The 23,723-nt window shown below is 44.8% G+C and overlaps 1 protein-coding gene across 4 annotated transcripts in view; it reads left to right on the forward strand.

Annotated features, from left to right (window-relative positions):
• COG7 (component of oligomeric golgi complex 7) overlaps positions 1–23,723 on the forward strand; it is a 65,839-nt gene that overhangs the window by 16,441 nt on the left and 25,675 nt on the right. For all 4 annotated transcript variants that reach the window (XM_030799772.1, XM_030799776.1, XM_030799778.1 and 1 more), the window contains exons 5-9: positions 2,300–2,382; positions 3,352–3,474; positions 12,867–13,065; positions 18,942–19,069; positions 20,654–20,808. In XM_030799772.1, the coding sequence (XP_030655632.1) occupies positions 2,300–2,382; positions 3,352–3,474; positions 12,867–13,065; positions 18,942–19,069; positions 20,654–20,808 (688 nt within the window). The remainder of the gene's footprint in view (positions 1–2,299; positions 2,383–3,351; positions 3,475–12,866; positions 13,066–18,941; positions 19,070–20,653; positions 20,809–23,723) is intronic.

Raw genomic sequence — 23,723 nt, forward strand, 5'->3', positions numbered from 1 at the left:
AGGTGATCCACCCACTTCAGCCTCCCAAAGTACTGGGATTATAGTCGTGAGCCACCTCACCCGGCCTAGCTAACAGTTTTTAAAGGGAGTTTTCTGATAAATTTGTTCATCCCCAACATGTTCCCCTTTTCCATCTCTCTCCTAAAATGACAATGTGGGTATAGCCAAGTATACATGCCCAGTTCATTTTATATAACCACTGAATTCAGCTGATACACTGAAGCAACTTTTTATAGAATTTTTTTTAAAATTTTATTATTATTATACTTTAAGTTTTAGGGTACATTTGCACAACGTGCAGGTTTGTTACATATGTATACATGTGCCATGTTGGTGTGCTGCACCCATTAACTAGTCATTTAGCATTAGGTATATCTCCTAATGCTGTCCCTCCCCCCTCCCCCAACCCCACAACAGTCCCCGGAGTGTGATGTTCCCCTTCCTGTGTCCATGTGTTCTCATTGTTCAGTTCCTACTTATGAGTGAGAACATGCGGTGTTTGGTTTTTTGTCCTTGCGATAGTTTGCTGAGAATGATGGTTTCCAGTTTCATCCATGTCCCTACAAAGGACATGAACTCATCATTTTTTACGGCTGCATAGTATTCCATGGTGTATATGTGCCACATTTTCTTAATCCAATCTGTCGTTGCTGGACATTTACATTGGTTCCAAGTCTTTGCTATTGTGAATAGTGCCGCAATAAACATACGTGTGCATGTGTCTTTAGAATTATTTTAATTAATTTTTTTGCTTCTCACTGGTCAAACCCAGTTTATAGAATTTTGTTTTTTGAGCTAGAATCTTGCTGTGTCACCCAGGCTGAAGTGCAGTGATGTGATCACAGTTGACTGCAGCCTTGTCTTCCCAGGCTCAAGTGATACTCCCAGCTCAGCCTCCTGGGGTTTACAGGTGCACACCACGCCCAGCTAATTTTTTCTATTTTTTGTAGAGGGGTCCTGTGTTGCCTAGGACATTTTTGAACTCCTGGGCTCAAACAGTCCTCCCACCTCAACCTCCCAAAATGCTGGGATTACAGGTGTGAGCCACCACACCCGGCCTATGGAATAATTTTAAATGTAACAGGAAGATTCATTTATTTAAGTGTTCTTATGAAAATAATAAGCATTTTAAAGGCAAATATTCATTTTCTAACTCATGGATTTCTGCCCATTAAGTCAAGTTCCACTGGCAGGTCTCCAGCGCGTAGCTGGGTGTCCCACAGCGGTTGCTGTTACAACATTTCCTTCTCAGCAGTTTATTGGGCTTCCCAGAAGTGAAGGGGAACAGAGCAAATATAAAAAGTTTGGAGACCTGTTAGCTCAAGGCTTTTTTTTTTTTTTCCTTCCTTTTGATATAGTTCTAAGGCTGTGGCATGTACGTTTTGGCCAGAAGGGGGCGGACGGGAGCCAGAGGTGGTGCTGCTGTGCACACTATTCAGAGACTGCACTGAAACCCACCTTCCTGGCTGTCCAGTGGTGAGCCTGGAAGCAAGTGCTTTGCCCAGTCATTTCCTCTGCCCTTAGGGAGATGTGTAAAAAACTACTTGATATTAAGCCCATAACTTGGGTCTTAGAATCCATTGTTATGTGTGGAATGCTAATAGTTACCAAATTATTTGATTTTATGTTTTGTTTTTTTGTTTTGCTTTGTTTTAGACGGAGTCTTGCTCTGTCGGCCAGGCTGGAGTGCAGTGGCGCGATCTTGGCTCACTGCAACCTCTGCCTTCTGGGTCCAACCGATTCTCCTGCCTCAGCCTCCCAAGGAGCTGGGATTACAGGTGTGCACCACCACGCTCAGCTAATTTTTGTTTTTTTTTAGTAGAGATGGAGTTTCGCCATGTTGGCCAGGCTGGTCTCGAACTCCTGACCTCAGGTGATCCGCCTGCCTTAGCCTCCCAAAGTGCTGGGATTACAGACATGAGCTACTGCGACCGGCCCGAACTATTTACTTATTCCTCAAACCACCAGATATGTTGACATATAGAAGTTCAGTGTGTTTGCTTTTTTAAAGTTCCCATCTGGTATAATCTAAGTAGGATTTTCAAAGACATAACTAACCTCTCAATATCATGTTAAAATATGAATTCTGTGAGGAACAGTGGGGAATACCTTGCAGTATCTGGTTTTCAAGTCATGCTTATTTTTCAAATTTATGATCCTCATGCATGAGTTAATTCAGTATCTAGGCAGGAACTTGTGAATACTAGCCTCCATACATCCACCTTCATCCTGGTGACTTTTGTCTCATGTCTACACCAGAAAGGCTGGTAACAGTATATATACATTGTATGTTCTTTAGATCAGTCCAAAGTGTTTGTGAAGGTGTTTACTGAAATTGACCGGATGCCCCAGCTCCTGGCCTACTACTACAAGTGTCACAAGGTAAGAAGCTGTGCGCGATGACAGTTGTGCAGTTTTGGAATGCTCATAACTCGGTCACAGAATCGCAGGTTCATAATTCAGAAGGTAAGAACATTTGTCTCCTTGCCCTCTGGCTGTTTTTCTCTTAGTTAGCCAGTAGGGGGTGCTCTTGGTCCAGCATATGGATTTGTTTAATTGCCAGTTCGAAAAAGAGTTATCCGTTTTCATTCTCTTTTCTGTTTACAGCTGAATTCATTATAGATTTGAAATGTTGTTTTACTTTATTCTCATTTTTGTCTTTTAAGGGAGATTTATGTCTTAAGCTTTATTACACACCCTCAGGAAGCAGTAAGAATTTCTCTTTTTTTCTTTAGAGATAGGGTTTCACTATTTTGCCCAGCCTGGAGTGCGGTGGCTATTCACAGATGCGATCATGGTGCACTACAGCCTCGAACTCCTGGGCTCAAGTGATCCTCCTGTCTCAGCCTTGTGAGGAGTTGAGACTACAGGCGCGTTGCCACTCCACCTGGCTTGGAATTTTATGTTTTCTAGGTTTGCTGAAGTTAGATTGCCAAAAAACTTGACAGCTTCCTGAACTGACCTTAATTCCTTCAAGTCCAGTGCTCTGTGTCTTTTAAGCAGTGATGTTAGGACATGAAGCTTAAACACACATGTCCACCCTCTCTTGCCCCGAGGTCTATTCAGAAGAGCGATGGAGTGCCAAGTGGTTGCACATTACATACTTTTAGGGCAGGATAAATGGAGAGGGGATCACATCCGCAGGGTGACAGATTAAAGCTGTGAATCAGTGCAGATAACTGCAAATGGTTTTTTTTTTCCTGCCTTTCTTTGAAGTAGATGGACCTCGCTGGGCTGCCCAGTGAGCCCATTGAGCAATCCGTGATTACTCTGGGTAGCAGGGCAGGGCAGTGTTCGCAGGCAACCTATGTTGACGTACCCAATAAGGTTCCCTTTGTTCTGTCTGTGCAGGTGCAGCTTTTAGCAGCCTGGCAAGAGCTGTGTCAAAGTGACCTACCCCTGGACCGGCAGCTTACTGGACTCTATGACGCCTTGCTTGGTGCTTGGCACACACAAATCCAGTGGGCTACACAGGTAACAGCTCATTTTTGTTCTAGGGAGAACAGAGTCTGTGGTGACAAGGGAACGGGTGACCGCCTCAGGAGTGGCCACCCTCAACTGCAGAGCATGGCTCAAAGAACTTCCCCATTTGTTGCTGTCATTCAAGGGGTTAAAAAATAATCAGTTGGGCCGGGTGCGGTGGCTCACACTTGTAATCACCACACTTTGGAAGGTCGAAGTGGGCAGATCGTTTGAGCCTAGGAGTTCGAGACCAGCCTGGCCAACACGGTGAAACCCCAACTCTACAAAAAATGCAAAAGTTAGCCAGGTGTGATGGCACAATTACTCAGGAGGCTGAGGCAGGAAGATTGCTTACGTTCAGGAGGTTGAGGCCACAGTGACTACGATCACACCACTACACTTTAGCCTGGACAACAGAGCAAGCAAGACTCTGTCTCAAATAAACAAACAAACAACAACAAAAGAAAAACAAAACGATAACCAGTTAAATGGTTTAAGTTTAAAAATAAAAGATAAGCTTAGAAACCCACGTCAGTGAAATCTTTAGGTCTCCACTGAAACTCTTCTTACTACTCTTATCTATAACTTAAATTGGACCTAATGTGACAATGCCACCTGTTGTCCAGCAAGGGAGCCTGTGGAATTCCTGAAGGCCGTTTACTTCCCGTCTAAAAGCAGGAGGCCCCTGGTCAGGTGGTGTTCAAATGAAAAGGAATGTTTTTATCTTTACTTCAGGTAAAATGTAACTACCTGAAGTGAGTCTCCCTTGTTCTCATGATACACCAAGAAGTGGGGGAAGAGATAATTTTAAAGGTACCCCTTGACTAGGAGTGAGGAGAGACAGAGGAACTTTGTTTCAAGTGGCAACTTTCCATCATTTACTTTCCTCACGTCTCTAGGCATTTCCAGCCATAAAGGTTTTAAACCATTGTTCTCTTGCCTTGAGACAGGAGGCACAGTGGAACCTCCTGTAAGCAGGGGAAGGGCCTGTCTTACTTTGCAGTAATGACTTACTGGGCCTGTTTCTAGTGTGGCTTATTTTATTCATTTTTTTTTTTCTTATTTTTTTTTTTTCCAAACCCTTGTGTTGAGGGCCGATTTTCAATAGCACTCAGATAGAGAGCTATTGAAATAGATTGCAGTGAGGGAGCTGCTCTGCTATGTACGAAACCCCAACCTAGAAGCAGGTCATCTACGAGTGGTTTAGTGTCACATTCCCCATATTTTATTTTTTACAGTAGTTGTGAATCACTCTTCAGATGTTCATCAGTCATTTGCTGGAATGAACTTGACTAAGGTTGGAGAGAATTCCTTATACCAGGTCATGTCATTCAAGTTGTTGGTTAAAGCACTCTTCTCCATCCTTGTTCTTTTTCCTTGAACTAACCTAATTCATTCTTAGGATTTTGTTTTGTTTTGTTTGAGACAGAGTCTTGCTCTGTCATACAGGCTAGAGTGCAGTGGCATGATCATGGCTCACTGCAGCCTCGGCCTCCTGGGCTCAAGCTGTCCTCCTGCCTTAGCCTTTCAAGTAGCTAGGAATACACGTGTGTGCCACCATGCCTGGCTACTTAAAAAAATTTTTTTTTTGTAGACATAAGGATCTCACTGTGTTGCCCAGGCTGGTCTCCAACTCCTGGCCTCAAGTAATCCTCCCACTTTGGCCTCCCAAAGTGCTGGGATTACAGGCATGAGCCACCATGCCTGACTTTATTTTATTTTTCTTAAGAAGAATATTTCTTTTTTTTTTTTCTTCGGACAGAGTCTTGCTCTGTCACCCAGGTTGGAGTGCAGGGACACAATCTCGGCTCCCTGCAACCTCCGCCTCTCTGGTTCAAGTGATTCTCCTGCCTCAGCCTCCCAAGTAGCTGGGATTACAGGCATCCGCCACCACGCCCAGCTAATTTTTGTGTTTTTAGTACAGATGGGGTTTCACCATGTTGGCTGGGCTGGTCTCAAACTCCTGACCCCAAATGATTCACCCACCTTGGCCTCCCAAAGTGCTGGGATTACAGGCATGAGCCACTGTGCCCGGCCAAGAAAAAAATTATTCATGTGTTCTTGCCTCTTCTACTACTTCTTGTATCACAAGGATAAAACCAGTTCGTGTCCATATATACGAATGCCTTTTGTCATCTAAGAAAAAGAACTTAGACTTCTCAGACTTCTCTTTGGGCCTCATCCTAGATTTTGGGAGACGTGAGTTTCTGCTGATTTATACTGTTGGCCTGTGGCCCATTTTCTTTTCAGGATGTAAGCATAATAGCTGGGCTGTCCCCTACTGAAGGTCGGTATAGCACACAGGAGCCAGGGCACACGTGTCTCCTTCAGATTTTTCCCCTTAGCATTTTCATGAGAAATTTCCAATATATAGAAATGTTGAAGGAATTGTACAGTGAATACTCATGTAGCCACCTCCTACGTTGTACAGTGTGCATTTTGCTCTATTTGCTTTATTGCAAATCTGCCCCTCTGTCCCTGTCTCTATCTGTTCATTAATCCATCTTATTTTTAAAAATTATTTTTATTTGTATTCTTTTTTCTATAAAAATATTAAATTAAACAGAGATGGGGTCTCACTATGTTGCCAAGGCTGGTGTCGAACTCCTGGGCTCAAGTGATCTTCCCACCTCAGCCTCCCAAAGTGCTAGGATTACAGACGTGAGCAAAAGTGCCCAGTCAATCATCTTATTTTTTTTACTCATTTCAAAATAAGTTACAAGACTGGGCGTGGTGTCTCACACCTGTAATCCCAGCACTTTGGGAGGCTGAGGCAGGAACATCACCTGAGGTCAGGAGTTCAAGACCAGCCTGGCTAACGTGGTGAAACCCCATCTCTACTAAAAATATAAAATTAGCTAGCCGTGGTGGCAGGCGCCTGTAATCCCAGCTACTCGGGAGGCTGAGGCAGGAGAATCGCTTGAACCTGTGAGGTGGAGGTTGCTGTGAGCCGAGATTGTGCCACTGCACTCCAACCTGGGCAACAGAGCGAGAATCCATCTCAAAAAAAAAAAGAAAAATGGAGTAAGTTGCAAACTTCATTCACTTCAGACCATACATATTATTAACTAGAGTTCAATGTTTACTTACATTTTTTTAGGTAAAATTGTGAAATACAATCTTTTTTTTTTTTTTCTGAAACAGGGTCTTGCCCTATTGTCCCCACTGGAGTATGGTGGTGTGATCATGGCTCACTGCAGCCTTGACCTCCCTGGGCTCAGGTGATCCTCCCCTCTCAGCCTCCTGAGTACTGGGACTACAGGTGCGCACAACCACACCCAACTAATTTTTGGATTTTTTGTGGAGACAGGGTTTTGCCATGTTGCCCAAGCTGGTCTCGAACTCCTGGGCTCAAGTGATCCTCCCACTGTTGGGCCGCACGCCTCCCAAAGTGCTGGGATTACAGGAGTGAACCACTGCACCCAGCCATAGTGATGTTAAATATGCCATCCCATTCATTTGACAACTACAAATACCTGGGTAGGCTAATCCCCTTTCAGGATCCAGAACATTCATATCACCATCGCCCTGGAAAGTTCCCTCATGTTCCTTCCCAGTTGGTCTGTGCACCAACACCCTTAAGGCAACCACTGCCCTGATTTTTTCCATCATAAGTTAGTTTAATGTGTTCTAGAATTTCACCTAGATGGAATCAGACAGCATTTCATCTTTTGTAGTCTTCTTTCACTCAGCGTGTTTTTGAGATTTGCTCGTGTTGTGTGTATCACTAGTTTGTTCCTTTCTGTTGCTGAATACTGTTACATGGTGTGAATATACCTGTTTGTTTACACTTTTTTTTTTTGAGACGGAGTTTCGCTGTCGTTGCCCAGGCTGGAGTGCAGTGGCACTATCTCGGCTCACTGCAACCTCCACCTCCCAGGTTCAAGTGATTGTCCTGCCTCAGCCTCCCGAGTAGCTGGGATTACAGGCACACACACAACGATGCCCAGCTAATTTTTGTATTTTTAGTAGAGACGGGGTTTCTTCATGCTGGCCAGGCTGGTCTTGAACTCCTGACTTCAGGTGATCCGCCAGCCTCGGCCTCCCAAAGGTGCTGGGATTACAAGTGTGAGCCACTGCACCCAGCCTGTTGACACTTCTTATTGGTAGACACTTGGTATATTTCTAGTGTTGGGCAATTATGAATAAAGGTGCTTTCAATATTGTTCTGTAGGTTTTTTTTGTAGACACATGTTCCCATCTCTTGGGTAAATACCTAGGAGTGGAATTGCAGGGTCAAAGCATAGGTGTATGTTTAGGTTTGTGAGAAACTGCCCAGCCAGGCGTGGTGGCTCACACCTGTAATCTCAGCACTTTGGGAGGCCAAGGCAGGAGGATTGCTTGAGCCCAGAAGTTTGAGACCCACCTGGGAAATATGGCAAAATCTTGTCTCTACAGAAAATACAAAAATTAGCTGGGCGTGGCAGCACATGCTTGTAGTCTCAGCAACTCAGGAGGCTGAGGTGGGAGGATCACCTGAGCCTGGGAAGTTGAGGCTTCAGTGAGCCATGATTGCTCTACTGCACTCCAGTCTGGGCAATAGAGTGAGACCCTGTCTCAAAAAAAAGAAAGATGCCTGGGCGTGGTGGCTCATGCCTGTAATCCCTGCACTTTGGGAGGCCGAGGTGGGTGGATCAGCTGAGGTCAGGAGTTCGACACTAACCTGGCCAACATGATGAAAGCCTGTCTCTACCAAAAATACAAAAAATTAGCCGGCCGTGGTGGCAGATGCTTGTAATTCCAGCTACTCAGAAGGCTGAGGCAGGAGAATCGCTTGAACCTGGGAGGTGGAGGTTGCAGTGAGCCAAGATCGCACCATTGCACTCCAGCCTGGGCGACAGAGTGAGACTCCGTTTCAAAAAAAAAAAAAACAAAAGAAAAGAAACAACCACTTTGCTCAAAGTGGTTGTACTTTTTCCACTCCTACACAGTGTGTGAGAGTTCTGGTTGTTCCACATCCTTGCCAAAATTAGGTGTTGACATTCTCTTTAACATTCTCTTTAATTTTAGCCATGCTGGTGGGTGTGTAGTAGTATCTCATCATGCTTTTTATTTGCATTTCCCTGATGACTAAGGATGTTGAGGAACTTTTCACGTGCTTATTGGCCATTTGTGCATCTTCCTTTGCGAAATGTCTATTCAGGTCTTTTGTCCATTAAAAAAAAAAAACAGGTTATTTGCCTTTTTATTATTGAGTTGTAGCAGGTTTTTTTTGTTTGTTTGTTTTTTTGAGACGGAGTCTCGCTCTGTCACCCAGGCTGAAGTGCAATGGCATGAGCTTGGCTCACTGCAACCTCCGCCTCCTGGATTCAAGCAGTTCTCCTGCCTCAGCCTCCTGAGTAGCTGGGATTACAGGCGTGTGCCACCACGCCCGGCTAAGTTTTTTTTTCTGTATTTTTAGTAGATATGGGGTTTCACTATGTTGGTCAGGCTGGAGTACAATGGCACGATCTGGGCTCACTGCATACTCCACCTCCCCATTTCAAGTGATTCTCATGCTGCAGCCTCTGGAGTAGCTGGGACTGCAGGTGCATGCCACCGTACCTGGCTAATTTTTGTATTTTTTAGTAGAGACAGGGTTTCACCATGTTGCTCAGGCTGGTCTCGAACTCCTGGCCCTCAAGCGCTCTGCCCACCTCGGCTTCCTAAAGTGCTGGGATTACAGGTGTGAGCCACCGTGCCAGGCCTTGAATTTTAAAAATAACATTTAAAAATAACGAATTTGGTTGTGGTCTAGAGGGTGAACTGATGAGGCTATGCTGGAGACAGGTAAGAACCTTTGGTAGAGGATGGTGATGGAAATGTTGAAGTTCAAGAAGAACGAACAGTTGTTAGGACCTGGTAACTGATGAATGGACCACAAGAACAGAGAGTCAGAGGGCAGTTTTCATCCTGGTTGAATGGAGATGTTACTGACGGGAACAGAGAAGTTGAAGGAAGCAGGTCTGGGGAGGTCAGTGGCAAAATTCCAATTCTGACTGCTTTTAAATTCCAAGTGAGAGTGATGCATCCTAGTGGTGACATCCAGTAGGTGGTTGGAAGAAACACAAATTGGAGAGTCCTCAGCAGTTTAGCTGTTTTTTTTTTTTTTTTTTTTTTTTTTTGAGACAGAGTTTCGCTCTGTTGCTCAGGCTGGAGTGCAGTGGCATTATCTCAGCTCACTGCAACCTCCACCTCCTGGGTTCAACCAATTCTCTGCCTCAGCCTCCCAAGTAGCTGGGATTACAGGTGCCCACCACCACATCTTGGCCTCCCAAACTGCTGTGATTACAGGCGTGAGCCGCCGCGCCTGGCCTGGTTTTTTTGTTTGTTTGTTTGTTTGTTTGCTTTTTTGCAACAGAGTTTTGCTCTTTCGCCCAGGCTGGAGTGCAGTGGTGCAATCTCAGCTCACTGCAGCCTCCACTTCCTGGGCTCAGGTGATTCTGCCACCTCAGCCTCCCGAGTAGCTGGGACTACAGGTGCACACCACCACACCTGGCTAATTTTTAAACGTTTTTTATAGAGACAGGATCTTGTTTTGTTGCCCAGGCTGGTCTCAAACTCCTAGGCTCAAGCGACCCTCCCACCTTAGCCTCCCAAAGTGTTGGGATTACAGGCATGAGCCACTCTGCACTTGTCCTGAATTTGTTTATTAACTCTAAAAGTATTTTGTGGATTAAGATTTTCTACACATAAAATAATGTCATCTGTGAACAGAGATAACTCTTGTTTTCAATTTGGATGCCTTTTATTTCTTTCTTTTTTTTTTTTTTGTCCAATTGCTCTGGCTAGGACTTCTGGTTCTTTGTTGAATAGAGCGGCAAAAGCCACTCTTATCTTGTTCCTGTTAGGTGAAAAGCTTTCAATGTCTCACCATCGGGTATCACATTAGCTGTGGGTTTTCATATATGGCCTTTATTATGTGGAGGAAGTTTCCTTCTATTCCTAGTTTAGTGTTTTTCTCATGAAGGGTATGGAATTTTGTCAAATATATTTTCTGCATTAATTGAGATGATCATGTATTTTTCCCTTCATTCTGTTAATGTGGTGTATTACACTGATTCATTTTAAAAAATCAGAGATTTATAATATTTTTATTTTTTGAGACTGATCTCAAGTTCCTAACTTCAAGTGATCCTCCTGTTTTGGCCTCCCGGGTGCTGGGATTACAGGGCTGAGCCACCACTGTGCCCGGCCTTGATTCATTTTTGTTTAGTTTAACCATTCTCACATTCCTGGGTGAATCCTACTTGGTCATGGTGTACAATGTTTTTTAATATGCTGCTGAACTCAGCTTACTAGTATTTTCTTGAAGGTGTTTGCATATGTATTCATAAGGCATGTTGGTTTGTAGTTCTTTTCTTTCCTTTTTTTTTTTTTTTTGAGACAAGAGTCTTGCTCTGTCACCTAGGCTGGAGTGCAGTGGCAACATCTCAGCTCACTGCAATCTCTGCCTACCAGGTTCAAGCAATCTTCCTGTCTCAGCCTCCCAAGTAGCTGGGATTACAGTCGTGTACCACCATGCCCAGCTAATTTTTTTGTATTTTTAGCAGAGGCAGGGTTTGACTATATTGGTCAGGCTGGTCTCCAACTCATGACCTCAAGTAATCCACCCACCTAGGCCTCCAAAAGTGCTGGGATTACAGGCATGAGCCACCACACCTGTCCCATAGTTCTCTCTCTAGTTAATTTTTGGTGACCATCAAAAAAATGCCACATGAATGTATTAGTTAGATTTGAAAATAGCTAGACACTTGGGGCCACTGATAGACATGAACTTGCCAGTTATTCTAGGCAAGTTGCAAGTTCCAAGTCTTGCCAGTTTACTTTCTGAGCATGTTCACATTTGCCATGAGGAAAACTTTGGGCTTATAGCTCTAAACTAGACCACTTTTCATCTATCAGGGGAGATCCTTTTGAGATGACCCAGGAGACAGCTTCTTTAAAAATTATACTTCTTTAAAAGGTGATGTGGCTCACTGGCCATCAGAGAAATGCAAATCAAAACCACAGTCAGATACCATCTCACACCAGTTAGAATGGCCATCATTAAAAAATCAGGAAACAACAGGTGCTGGAGAGGATGTGGAGAAATAGGAACACTTTTACACTGTTGGTGGGACTGTAAACTAGTTCAACCATTGTGGAAGTCAGTGTGGCAATTCCTCAGGGATCTCGAACTAGAAATACCATTTGACCCAGCCATCCCATTACTGGGTATATACCCAAAGGACTATAAATCATGCTGCTATAAAGACACATGCACACGTATGTTTATTGCGGCACTATTCACAATAGCAAAGAGTTGGAACCAACCCAAATGTCCAACAACGATAGACTGGATTAAGAAAATGTGGCACATATACACCATGGAATACTATGCAGCCATAAAAAATGATGAGTTCGTGTCCTTTGTAGGGACATGGATGAAACTGGAAAACATCATTCTCAGTAAACTATCGCAAGGACAAAAAACCAAACACCACATGTTCTCACTCATAGGTGGGAATTGAACAATGAGAACTCATGGACACAGGAAGGGGAACATCACACTCCGGGGACTGTTGTGGAGTGGGGGGAGGAGGGAGGGACAGCATTAGGAGATACACCTAATGCTAAATGACGAGTTAATGGGTGCAGGAAATCAACATGGCACATGGATACATATGTAACAAACCTGCACATTGTGCACATGTACCCTAAAACCCTAAAGTATAATAAAAAAGAAAAAAAAAAAAAGGTGATGTGGCTCACACCTGTAATCCCAACACCTTGGGAAGTTGAGGAAGGAGGATCGCTTGAGGCTAGGAGTTTGAGACTAGCCTGGGCAATATAGTGAGACCCCGTCTCTACAAAAAAATAAAATAAAATAAAAATTTAGTCAGGTGTGGTAGTGCTCCTGTAGTATCAGCTACTTGGGAGGCTAAGGTGGGAAGATCACTTGAGCCTGGGGGTTAAAGGCTGCAGTGAGCTATGATTATGCCACTGCACTTCAGCCTGGGTGGCAGAGTGAGACCCTGTCTCAAAAAAGTTTTTAATTTTTAATTTTAAGTTTTCTTTTTTGAGACAGAGTCTCGCTCTGTCACCCAGGCTAGAGTGCAGTGGCACAGTCTTGGCTCACTGCAACCTGCACCTCCCGGCTTCAAGTGATTCTCCTGCCTCTGCTTCCCGAATAGGTGGGATTACAGGCATGCGCCATCACACCCAGCTAATTTTTGTATTTTTAGTAGAGACAGGGTCTCGCCATGTTGGCCAAGCTGGTCTTGAACTCCTGGCTTCAAGTGATCCACCTGCCTCGGCCTCCCAAGGTGCTGGGATTACAGGCATAAGCCACCGTGCCTGGCATCTCAAAAAAGTTTTTTAAAAAAGGTGGGCTCCTATTTGGCTCCATGTGCTAAGGCAGGTACACCTCTCTCTCACTGCAGGTTTTCCAGAAGCCCCACGAGGTGGTAATGGTGCTGCTGATTCAGACCCTGGGGGCCCTCATGCCCTCGCTGCCCTCCTGCCTCAGCAACGGCGTGGAGAGGGCAGGGCCCGAGCAGGAGCTCACCAGGCTGCTAGAGTTCTACGACACCACCGCCCACTTCGCCAAGGGCTTGGAGATGGCACTGCTCCCCCACCTACGTAAACATTCCTTCCTGCCAGTTCTCCAGCTTGTCTTTACTCGCTCTTTCTGAAGCTTCTGGGGCCTGGATTTGTTTGCCTTTTCAGATGACTGATTTTACAGAAATGGAAGGGATTGGTGTTTTCCTTCTCAGCAGATGTGGAGGGCTTTTCCATGAAAAAACGTTGCCATCAAGGAAATAGTTGTTTAATATCTTTGCCTGGCTCCAGTGCTGCCTGGGTGCCTTACGTGCTCCAGGGAAGTGATGGACACCTCTGCGGGGCTTGGGATGTAAAAGAGGCATCACAGTGAGGCAGGTAGATGTTATATAAGGCAAAGAGTTGGCAGATTACACCAGGAGGCAAGTGTGCTTATCCTTTGAAGTCATCATGAAGCCTCAGATAGTTCAACCTCAAAAGTCAGTTTTAGAGAACAAATAGGCTACAGGGGCTTGTTTTTTTTTTTTTTTGCGATGGAGTTTTGCTCTTGTTGCCCAGGCTGGAGTGCAATGGTGTGATCTCAGCTCACCGCAACCTCCACCTCCTAGGTTCAAGCAATTCTCCTGCCTCAGCCTCCCAAGTAGCTGGAATTACAGGCATGCAGCACCACGCCTGGCTAATTTTGTATTTTTAGTAGAGATTGGGTTTCTCCATGTTGAGGCTGGTCTCAAACTCCTGACCTCAGGTGGTCTGCCTGCCTCGGCCTCCCAAAGTGCTGGGATTACAGGCATGAACCACTGCGCCCAGCCTACAGGGGCTTTTTGAAGGAGCAACAGCAAGTGTCCCAGGGCGGGGGAGCTGTGTTAGGACTACAGGTGGTTGTAGAGAAAATGGGCTTTCCCTGGTGGCCAGCTGAGAGCAGAGCACCCCTTACTCCCGTTTGGGTAAACAGTGCCTGGTGTGTGATGCTCTCCAAGCTCTTTCCCGTCTATGTTAAAAGCTTCATAAATTTTTAAAGAACGCAGACCCTGTGACGCATGTTGCTGTCAAATCAGGAAATCGCTTCAGGAAGGCCTTGTTCTGCTGTTCGGCGGCTGTGTGTCACTGACTTGGTTTATTTAATAGTTATTCTCTTTAATTACATTTGTGTATAATTGCCTCGTACGTTCCAAGGAGTGTTTACTGTTCGGATTCCTGATGACTCATCGGTGTTTTTGGCATGCTCACAGGTCAGGCCTTAGTTGTGGGAAAGGCCCAGTGGATGGGGAAGCTTCCAAGGGACCGTGATGCCTTTGTGGAAGTGGCTAAGGAGAGTTGAGAGAGCTGGGCTAAGGCGAGTTGCCGCAGCACAGTGGGACGAAGATGGAGCAAGAACGGCCACATCCTTCCCCTGGGGATGGACGTAGTGGGGAAGAGAACCACCCTTGAGACAGATTTGGAAGTGCTTTGCTAGTCAGCCATGGGACGAGTCTCACTCTCGCCTAGGCTGGAGTGCAGCGGTGTGATCTTGGCTCACTGTAACCTCCACTTCCTGGGTTCAAGCAATTCTCCTGCCTCAGCCTCCTGAGTAGTTGGGACTACAGGTGTGTGCCACCACACCAGGCTAATTTTTGTATTTTTTAGTAGAGATGGGGTTTCGCCATGTTGGCCAGGCTGGTCTCAAACTCGTGACCTCAGGTGATCGACCCGCCTCAGCCTCCTAAAGTGCTGGGATTACAGCAGGTGTGAGCCACCGTGCCCGGCTGGGACTTTAGATTTCTTTTTTTTTTTTTTCTTTTTTGAGACAGAGACTTGCTTTGTTGCCCAGGCTGGAGTACAGTGGCGCGATCTTGGCTCACTGCAACCTCCGCCTCCCAGGTTCAAGCAATTCTCCTTCCCCAGCCTTCTGAGTAGCTGGGATTACAGGCACACACTACCACACCTGGCTATTTTTTTTGTATTTTTAGTAGAGACGAGATTTTACCATGTTGGCCAGGCTGGTCTCAAACTCCTTACCTCCAGCGATCCGCCCATCTTGGCCTCCCAAAGTGCTGAGATTACAGGTGTGAGCCACCGCAGCTGACCTAGATTACTAATGATTCTTCCTGAGGTTTTCCAAAGGAGTTTTAGTTTTTCTTTTAACTTTAAAATTCTCTGGAAACACACACAAAAATAAAAATAAAAAGAGAATAAGAACAATCCATAAACTCATCAGTCAGAGCCACCAAGAACATTATTTTCTTCCAGTAATACAAATATAAATATACATTGTTCACAAATATTAATATAAATACTTAATATCTACCATATAAATATTATGTAATAAATACATAATATATATTAAATATATACTTTTATGTATTTACATATAATATATGTTATATAATAGATACAAAATATCTTAAAATATTGGTTGTAGACAGTCTTAAATTTTCATTTTTTGAAATGCTCAAAATTTTCTTATGTCATTAAATGTTTTCCTAAGACATAGTTTTGTTGTCTTTATTTTTTTTTGTTTTTTTGAGACAGGGTCTTGCTCTGTTGCCCAGGTTAGAGTGCAGTGACACTATCACAGCTCACTGTAGCCTTGAACCTTCTGGGCTCAAGTGATTCTCTGAACTCAGCCTCCTCAGTTGAGACCACAGGCATATGCCACCAAGGCTGACTCATTTTTAAAAATTTTTTGTAGAGACAGGGTCTTCCTATTTGGCTCAGGCTGATCTCAAGCTCCTAGGCTCAAGTGATTCTCCTGCCTTGGCCTCTCAAAGTGCTGGGATTACAGGTGTGAGCTACCACACCCGGCCAATTTACTACAATTTTTAATCACTATGATATATAAAACTATAATGAACTGTTTTATACATTAGTTTTTGAGCCTAGCTCCGATTATTCCTCAGGATAAGTTTAAATTTGCAGTTGCTCAGAAATGAAAAATTTGAAGATACTTGTCACATTTTGTTCTTTTTTTTTTTTGAAATGGACTCTTGCTCTGTTGCCCAGGTGGGAGTGCAGTGGCGTGATTTTGGCTCACTGCAGCCTCCACCTCCTGGGTTCGTGCCATTCTCCTGCCTCAGCCTCCTGACAAGTTTTGTTCTTTAGACCTGTTTTTGTAATCAGTAGTGAACGAAGGTGCTGTGTTCCCATCCCCTCAACAGCACTAGATTCTTTTTTTCTCCTGTCATTGCCAGGTTCTTAGACAATTACTGATGTATCATTTTAGTTTTTCACTTTGGTTATTAGCAAGTTTGAAAGTTACATTATAAAAAGTATCTTTTCTTTTTTGAATTGCTTATTCTTTAGCCTGTTATTCTGTTTGGGAGTTTAACCTATTTCTGGTTAATTTGTAAGAGCAATTTATTTAAAATAATATATTATTAAATATATTATAAAAAGCAACAAAAGTATGTATTATAAGAATTAATGATACAGAAATCTGTGACACAAAATAACTCTCCTATAATCCCACTTTAACCGTGGTTACAAATTTGGTGCATATTCCTGAAAGATCCTTATATAGTGAGGAATTTTTACCATTGTTTATCAAATATGTTGTAAATATATTGCCTAACTTTTAATTTTACCTTCAACATTTTTCTATTATTTTAATAGTTAATACATGTACCTAATACAATTCAAAATATAAAAGATATGCAATATAAAGTAAATTTTAAAAAATTTAGGTTGACTTTATAGAAAAATCTAGGAAAAAAACAAGAAAGGAAAAAGAAATCATTCTCAACCCACCATTCAGAAACAGCATTTTGGGCCAGGCATGGGGGCTGGCACCTGTAATCTCAGCACTTTGGGAGGCCAAGGTGGGGGAATCATTTGAGTCCAGGAGTTCAAGATCAGCCCTGGCAACATAGTGAGACCCCATCTCTACAAAAACAAAGAAAAAATTAGCCAGGTGTAGTGGCACACACCTGTAGTACTAGCTACTCAGGAGGCTGGGGTGGGGAGATCTCTTGAGCCTGGGAGGCCAAGGCAGTGGTGACCTATGGTTGGACCACTGCACCTTAGTCTGGGGAACTGAGTGAGATCCTGCCTCGAAGAAAAAAGAAAAGAAAAAGAAAAAAGAAGTAACGGGACATGTGCAGATTTGATTATTACCACGTTAGACCCACATTACTTTACCTCATCTCTACAAAACCTTGTAAAATTGGTGCCAGAAATCGAGAGCAGCAGCCTTTAGCTGAGTGAGTATTGAAGGAGAAGTAGGAGTTAACTAGATGAAGAGGGGAAGGGACGAAGCCGGTCATTCCAGACAGAGGATCAGCATATGAACAGAAGGAAGCTTTTAGGAACTGAGAGAAGGCTGAGAGCTAGAGGAAGAGGGAAGGAGGATGAGGCTGTAGAAGTAATAATAAAACTAGCTAAAGGAGGGGACCAGAAGGATGTGAGGATACCAGTAAGTGGGGCTATTACATTTACTAATCCTCTGTTGAGACTGTGTCCAAAGCTTTCTGATTCTGAGCCATGTTTCCATGAACATCCTTCTATCTCTGTGTATTTGTTGATTTCTTTGAGATGATTTTCAGGAATTGAATTACTGTGTTGTAAAATATGCACATTTACATTTTGATACAGCGTGTTTTACATTTTTATGTGGTTGAATGTAGGGATTTTTGGAATGCCTGGGCTATGGGGTATCCTTTTGTTTTTTGTTTTTGTTTTGAGACGGAGTCTCACTCTGTCACCCAGGCTGGAGTGCAGTAGTGTAATCTCTGCTTCCTGGGTTCAAGCAATTCTCTTGCCTCAGCCTCCCAGGTAGCTGGGACCACAGGTGTGTGCTACCATGCCCAGCTACATTTTTTTTGTATTTTTAGTAGAGACGGGGTTTCATAATATTGGCCAGGGCTGGTCTCAAACTCCTGACCTCAAGTAATCCGCTCACTTCGGCCTCCCAAAGCGCTGGGATTACACGTGTGAGCCACCACGCCCTGCCAGTGGGGGTATCCTGTTTCTATGAAGTCCTAGGAACATGTGGCATGGGAATTGTTCTTTCTGTATTACCTTTTCTCTGTGGCAGTTCTTTTTTTTTTTGTTTTTTTTTTTTGAGAGGGAGTCTTACTCTGTCGCCCAGGCTGGAGTGCAGTGGCATGATCTTGGGTCATTACAACATCCGCCTCCTGGGTTCAAGCGATTCTCCTGCCTCAGCCTCCCGAGTAGCAGGAATTACAGGTGCCTGCCACTACGCCTGGCTAATTTTTGTATTTTTAGTAGAGAAGGGGTTTCACCATAATGGGTAGGCTGGTCTCAAACTCCTGACCTCAGGTGATCTGCCCGCCTCAGCTTCCCAAAGTGCTGGGATTACAAGTGTGAGCCACCGCGCCCGGCCTCTGTGGCAATTCTTGAACCTGACCTTGATGAGGGTTATCTTTTTTTTTTTTTTTTAAAATGGAGTCTCACTCTTGTTCCCCAGGCTGGGGTGCAATGGTGCAATCTCAGCTTACCACAACCTTCGCCTCCTGGGTTCAAGTGATTCTCCTGCCTCAGCCTCCCGAGTAGCTGGGATTACAGGCATGTGCCACCGTGCCCAGATAATTTTGTATTTTTAGTAGAGACAGGGTTTCGGTTTCTCCATGTTGGTCAAGCTGGTCTCGAACTTCTGACCTCAGTTGATCCGCCCGCCTCTGCCTCCCAAAGTGTTGAGATTACAGGCGTGAGCCACCGCGCCCGGCCAATGAGGGTTATCTTTTGAAGGGATTCTTATCCGTGATGGGTCATGGGATTCAGGGGGCTGGTGTCTTTAATAGTGCTTTAGGCAAACAATGTGCAAAGCCCAAATTTATCCAGATATTTGCTGAACTGATTGTAGGAGAAGCTTCCATGAATGACAAAAGCTGCTTAACAAAATGTAGTCCCCTCCGGAGATCAAATGGGGAAAGTTCTAGTAGAGCGCCTCTTGATTGTTGCTTTCCCACAGTTAATTTCAGATTCTTTGTTCATTATCGTTTTACATTTCTGATTCCCTAAAGATGAACACAATCTGGTAAAAGTCACGGAGCTGGTGGATGCTGTGTATGATCCATACAAACCCTACCAGCTGAAGTATGGCGACATGGAAGAGAGCAACCTCCTCATCCAGATGAGTGCCGTGCCTTTGGTAAAGTCGCAGTGCGTCCTGGGGCCACTGAGGAAGCATTCTGTTAGCTAGGCTCTTGGCCACGTCTGGGAGAGGGCTGGGGGTTGGGATCCGGGGTGCTGAAATATGGCCTTTAAGCACTTGTGGGCTCTTGTAATCCCAATGTAAAATGAGACCGTATATTTGCTACCAATTTTCTATTGATCGATGTATTGAGACAGGGTCTCCATCTGTCGCCCAGGCTGGAGTGTAGTGGTGCAATTACAGCTCACTGCAGCCCAGATCTCTTGGGCTCAAGTGATCCTCCTGCCTCAGCCTCCTGAGTAGCTGGGACTCCAGGCACGCACCACCACGCCTGGCTCATTTTTGTGTATTTTTTGTAGAGACAGTTTTGCCATGTTGCCCAGGCTGGTCTCAAACTCCTGGGCTCAAGCAACCCACCCACCTGGGGCTTCCAAAGTACTGGAATTATAGGCATGTGCCATGCTGCTGGGCCCTAGTTTTCTATTTAAAATCCCCAATGAAGGTTTAACAAAATGAGAGGCTTAAATCTTTTGGTGATAAGTTGATAATCTCTCTTGTTTAGTAATTTCCTACTAAGGCGGTCTTTTGTTTAAGGAAGACATGCAAATGGGCACAGGATCTTAGCACTCATGGGCAATGCTGCAGGGGCAGGTTCACCATATGGGCACCAGGGGTGGAACTGAGGCCATTTCCATTTCAAATATTATTTTGTTTTCAAGTCATAAGGTTGTCTAGCATGAGGTGCATTGATACTTCAGAATTGATCTTATAGTAGTTCAAATCTACTGCCTCTTACCATTTTCTTGTTTTCTAGGGATATACCTAGAAAGTCTATTGCACTTCAGTGCCATACTTGCCCCTGAAGGAAGGAAGCATTTTCCTTTTGCCTTATTTTTTTTTATTTTTATTTTTTATTTTTTTGAGAGGGTCTTGCTCTGTCATCCAGGTTGGAGTCCAGTGGTGCCCAGGTTGGAGTGCAGTGGCATAGTCACAGCTCACTTCCACCTTGATCTCCCAGGCTCAAGCGATCCTCCCACCTCAGCTTCCCAGTAGCTGGGACTACAGGTGCACGTCACCACGCCAGGCTAATTTTTTGTAGAGATGGGGTTTCGCCATGTTGCCCAGGCTAGTCTCAAACTCCTGGGCTCGAGCAATCTGCCCACGTCTGCCATCCAAAGTACTGGGATTACAGGCTTGAGCCACTGCACCTAGCCCCCTTTTGCTACATTCTTTGGAGCGTCTGATAAGGAGAATTTGAATCCTAGCTCGAGAGCCAGAGGGAGAGATGCCATCTTAATAATCACAGAAAAAGAGGAAAGCAATGAAAAACATTAGGATCAAGTAGACAGACATTCGATCATGCTCTTCTGCCAGGAGTGAATTTCCATGATCCCACTGATGACTTAGACTGTTCTCCCTTGATTCAGGCTCTAGAGAAGCGTTCAAAGGTTGGGACTATATTTCTGACTTCGTTATTAAGTGATTTTACTACAGATGAGAGGGCGTGGAGGTCTTCCCCTATCTCAACATTGTCTGTTCTAAAGCCTGATGCAGCTTTGTTTATCTGTATTTGCTGACCAGGAGCATGGGGAAGTGATTGACTGTGTGCAGGAGCTGAGCCACTCCGTGAACAAGCTGTTTGGTCTGGCGTCTGCAGCCGTTGACAGATGCATCAGATTCACCAATGGCCTGGGGACCTGCGGCCTGCTGTCAGCCCTGAAATCCCTCTTTGCCAAGTAAGGCTGGGGAACTAGGGACCAGATGGGCCACATTGGAGCAGTGTCTGTCCCAGATAAAAATGCACGTGTTCTGTATTTGTTCTCTGAACCCTGGGAAAATTTGCACCTAAACCCAAGAGGATGTTGTTAAGGATATTCATAGTGGCATGGTTTGTAATCGTAGAGCATTTGAAACAACGTAAATGTCTACCCATTAGGGAAGGTTACATAAGATGTGACATATTCATATGAGGGAAACTTGTGCAGCAGTTAAAGTATGTTAAGAAAAAAAAAAGAAACCTTAGACAAGTTAAATTTAACAAAGTTTATTTGAGCAAGAAAAGGGATCTTTGGCCTGGTGCGGTGAATCATGCCTGTAATCCCAGTACTTTGGGAGGCCAAAACAGGTGGATTGCGTAAGCTCAGGAGTTCGAGACCAGCTTGGCCAACATGGCGAAGCCTTGTCTCTGATTGATCCAGAAATACTGAGCATGCCTCTGAGAACTGTGGAGGCTCCTTGGACCCAGAGCTCCCTGGCATTGCCATCGGGCATCCAGCACCTCCAAGGGCAGTTCCACATAGGCATTTCTATAGGAACACATCATCTCTTGTGGCCAGATGAGCCTGGATGTGTTCCTACAGAAAAAGAAACATCAGGCTGGGTGTGGTGACTCACGCTTGTAATCTCAGCACTTTGGGAGGCTGAGGCGGGTGGATCACTTGAGGTCAGGAGTTTGAAACCAGCCTGGTCAACGTGGCGAAACTCATCTCTACTAAAAATGCAAAAATCAGCTAGGCATGGTGGTGGATGCCTGTAATCCCAGCTGCTCGGGAGACTGAGACATAAAAATCGCTGAATCCAAGAGGCAGAGCTTGCAGTGAGCCAAGACTGTGCCATTGCACTCCAGCTTGTGCAGCAAGAACAAAACTCTGTCTCAAAAAATAAAAAATAAAAAAAATAAAAATAATACATTTCCATATTAAGCATTCAAACTGTACAAAAGTATATCTGGAAAACCCAGGCCATCTTCTCTAAAAGGGAAGATTTTGAAGTCACCAAAATAGCTGATGCTTATAAAATCAGGGAAATCAGATCGAAGCTAACTTGAGCAGGGTTCAAATGGCACATTGTTCAGTAGTGAGGAGGGTTTGGGGAAGGGCATTAAGGGAGGCAGGGGCAAGGAGGACAGGGCACGCAGGAAAGGCAGGTGCAGGTTGGCCTAACTCGAACTAGGATGAAGCATAGAGTATAGTGGCCAACTGGTGGTTCGAGAAGGAGGGGTATTAAGACTGTAATGGGCACAGGAGCTCTGGACACTTACTAGTGGGGACCTTAGAGACGGTAGTGTTCCTCTGTGAGTAAACTGATGATGACAATATCTCCTTTCCAAAGAGGTTGTGAATATTAACCAAAAGCATATCATTGAAGCCCCTAACACAGTGACTGTGACATGGTTGACAATTGGAAATGTGTATCGTGAGAAACAGCTGGAGGGTTTGAGAACAAAAAGGATGTGATGAAAGCTACGCTTTCCTCTGAGATTTCATGACAAACCCATTTAGAATTCCGGATTGACAGCTAATGAAATAGAGAAAGCATTTGCTTATAGCCATACCTGAGAATAGTGGCTAAACAAAACTCCTTCTCCCGCAGTGTGTACCTGCTCTTTCTGCAGAGCACATGGATATTTACCATAGTGCAGAGGTGGTGACACAGTTGTTTAACCTCCCATGGCTAAAGCACAATCATGTTCCTTAACATTTCCCTGTCAGTTTGTGCTTGAGGCCAGCCCCTCTCCCTCCTGGGACTTATAACCCTAGAAAGCTGTCACCTGTCTTGGTGCAAGGGGAAGGTGTTGTCAGTGGTACTCTGGGTTTTGCGGCTTTCCACCTGAAAGCATCGAGGTCTCTGTAAAGGGAGCAGCAGGATCATTTGCAGTCAGTGGAGTGGGCTGAAGCCGTTTCTTCCACTTGGTTCGTTGAGTGGCCTGTGTCTCCACTGCATGGACTGACCTTTCGGGGCTGTGCCCTGGGTCCTCACATTTCACTTTCCTCATTTAGAGCTTCGTTTTGGGAGGGGCAAGTGGCAAGGCCTCTTGTGATGCATGCAAATGTCATAGGTTTCATAGCTTTCAGAGGACATGACTCCCTCCTTTATGTCCAGCTCTGTGCTAGTTCCTGGGGATATAAGTATGAGGCACAGACCTGTTCTCCCAGAGCTTAAAGTCTAGCAGCAGCAATAAGCATCATACAGGCTATTTCTTTATCTGGAGACAGGGTCTTGCTCTGCCACCCAGGCTGGAGTGCAGTGGCGTGCTCATGGCCGACTGCAGCCTTGACCTCCTAAGCTCAAGCCATCCTTCCACCTCAGTCGCCCGAGTAGCTGGGACTACAGGCATGCACCACCACGCCTGGCTGATTCTTGTATTCTTTGTGGAGACAAAGTTTTGCCATGTCACCCAGTGTGGTCTTGAACTCCTAGGCACAAGTTGTCCTCCCACCTCGGTCTCCCAAAGTGCTGTGATTACAGGCATGAGCTACCACACCTGCCTAATTTTTTTGTTTTTTTTAGAGATGGGATCTCACTGTGTTGCCCAGGCAGGTCTCGAACTCCTTGAGCTCAAGTGATCCTCCCTCCTCAGCCTCCCAAGGTGCTGGGATTACAGGTGTGAGCCACTGCGCCTTGTCTCAACGAGCTGTTTAATTACAGTGTTTTAGATGCTATGAGGGAAAAGTATGTGTGTACAGTGAGAGCAAACAGTGCAGCCTGTGAGGGAGGATCTCCTGGCTTTGAACCCACTTTCATGCTTCTGTCCCATTAAAGTCAGACCCTTGCCAGCAGTGAAACCTTAATCCCTGTGCCACCGGTATTTAATCTAAATTTAGAGGATGAGAATGATGCAGAGGTACCCTGGATGTCATGACCTTCCTTA

This window comes from Nomascus leucogenys, chromosome 2 (assembly GCF_006542625.1).
Source record: "Nomascus leucogenys isolate Asia chromosome 2, Asia_NLE_v1, whole genome shotgun sequence".
Lineage (NCBI taxonomy): Eukaryota > Metazoa > Chordata > Mammalia > Primates > Hylobatidae > Nomascus > Nomascus leucogenys.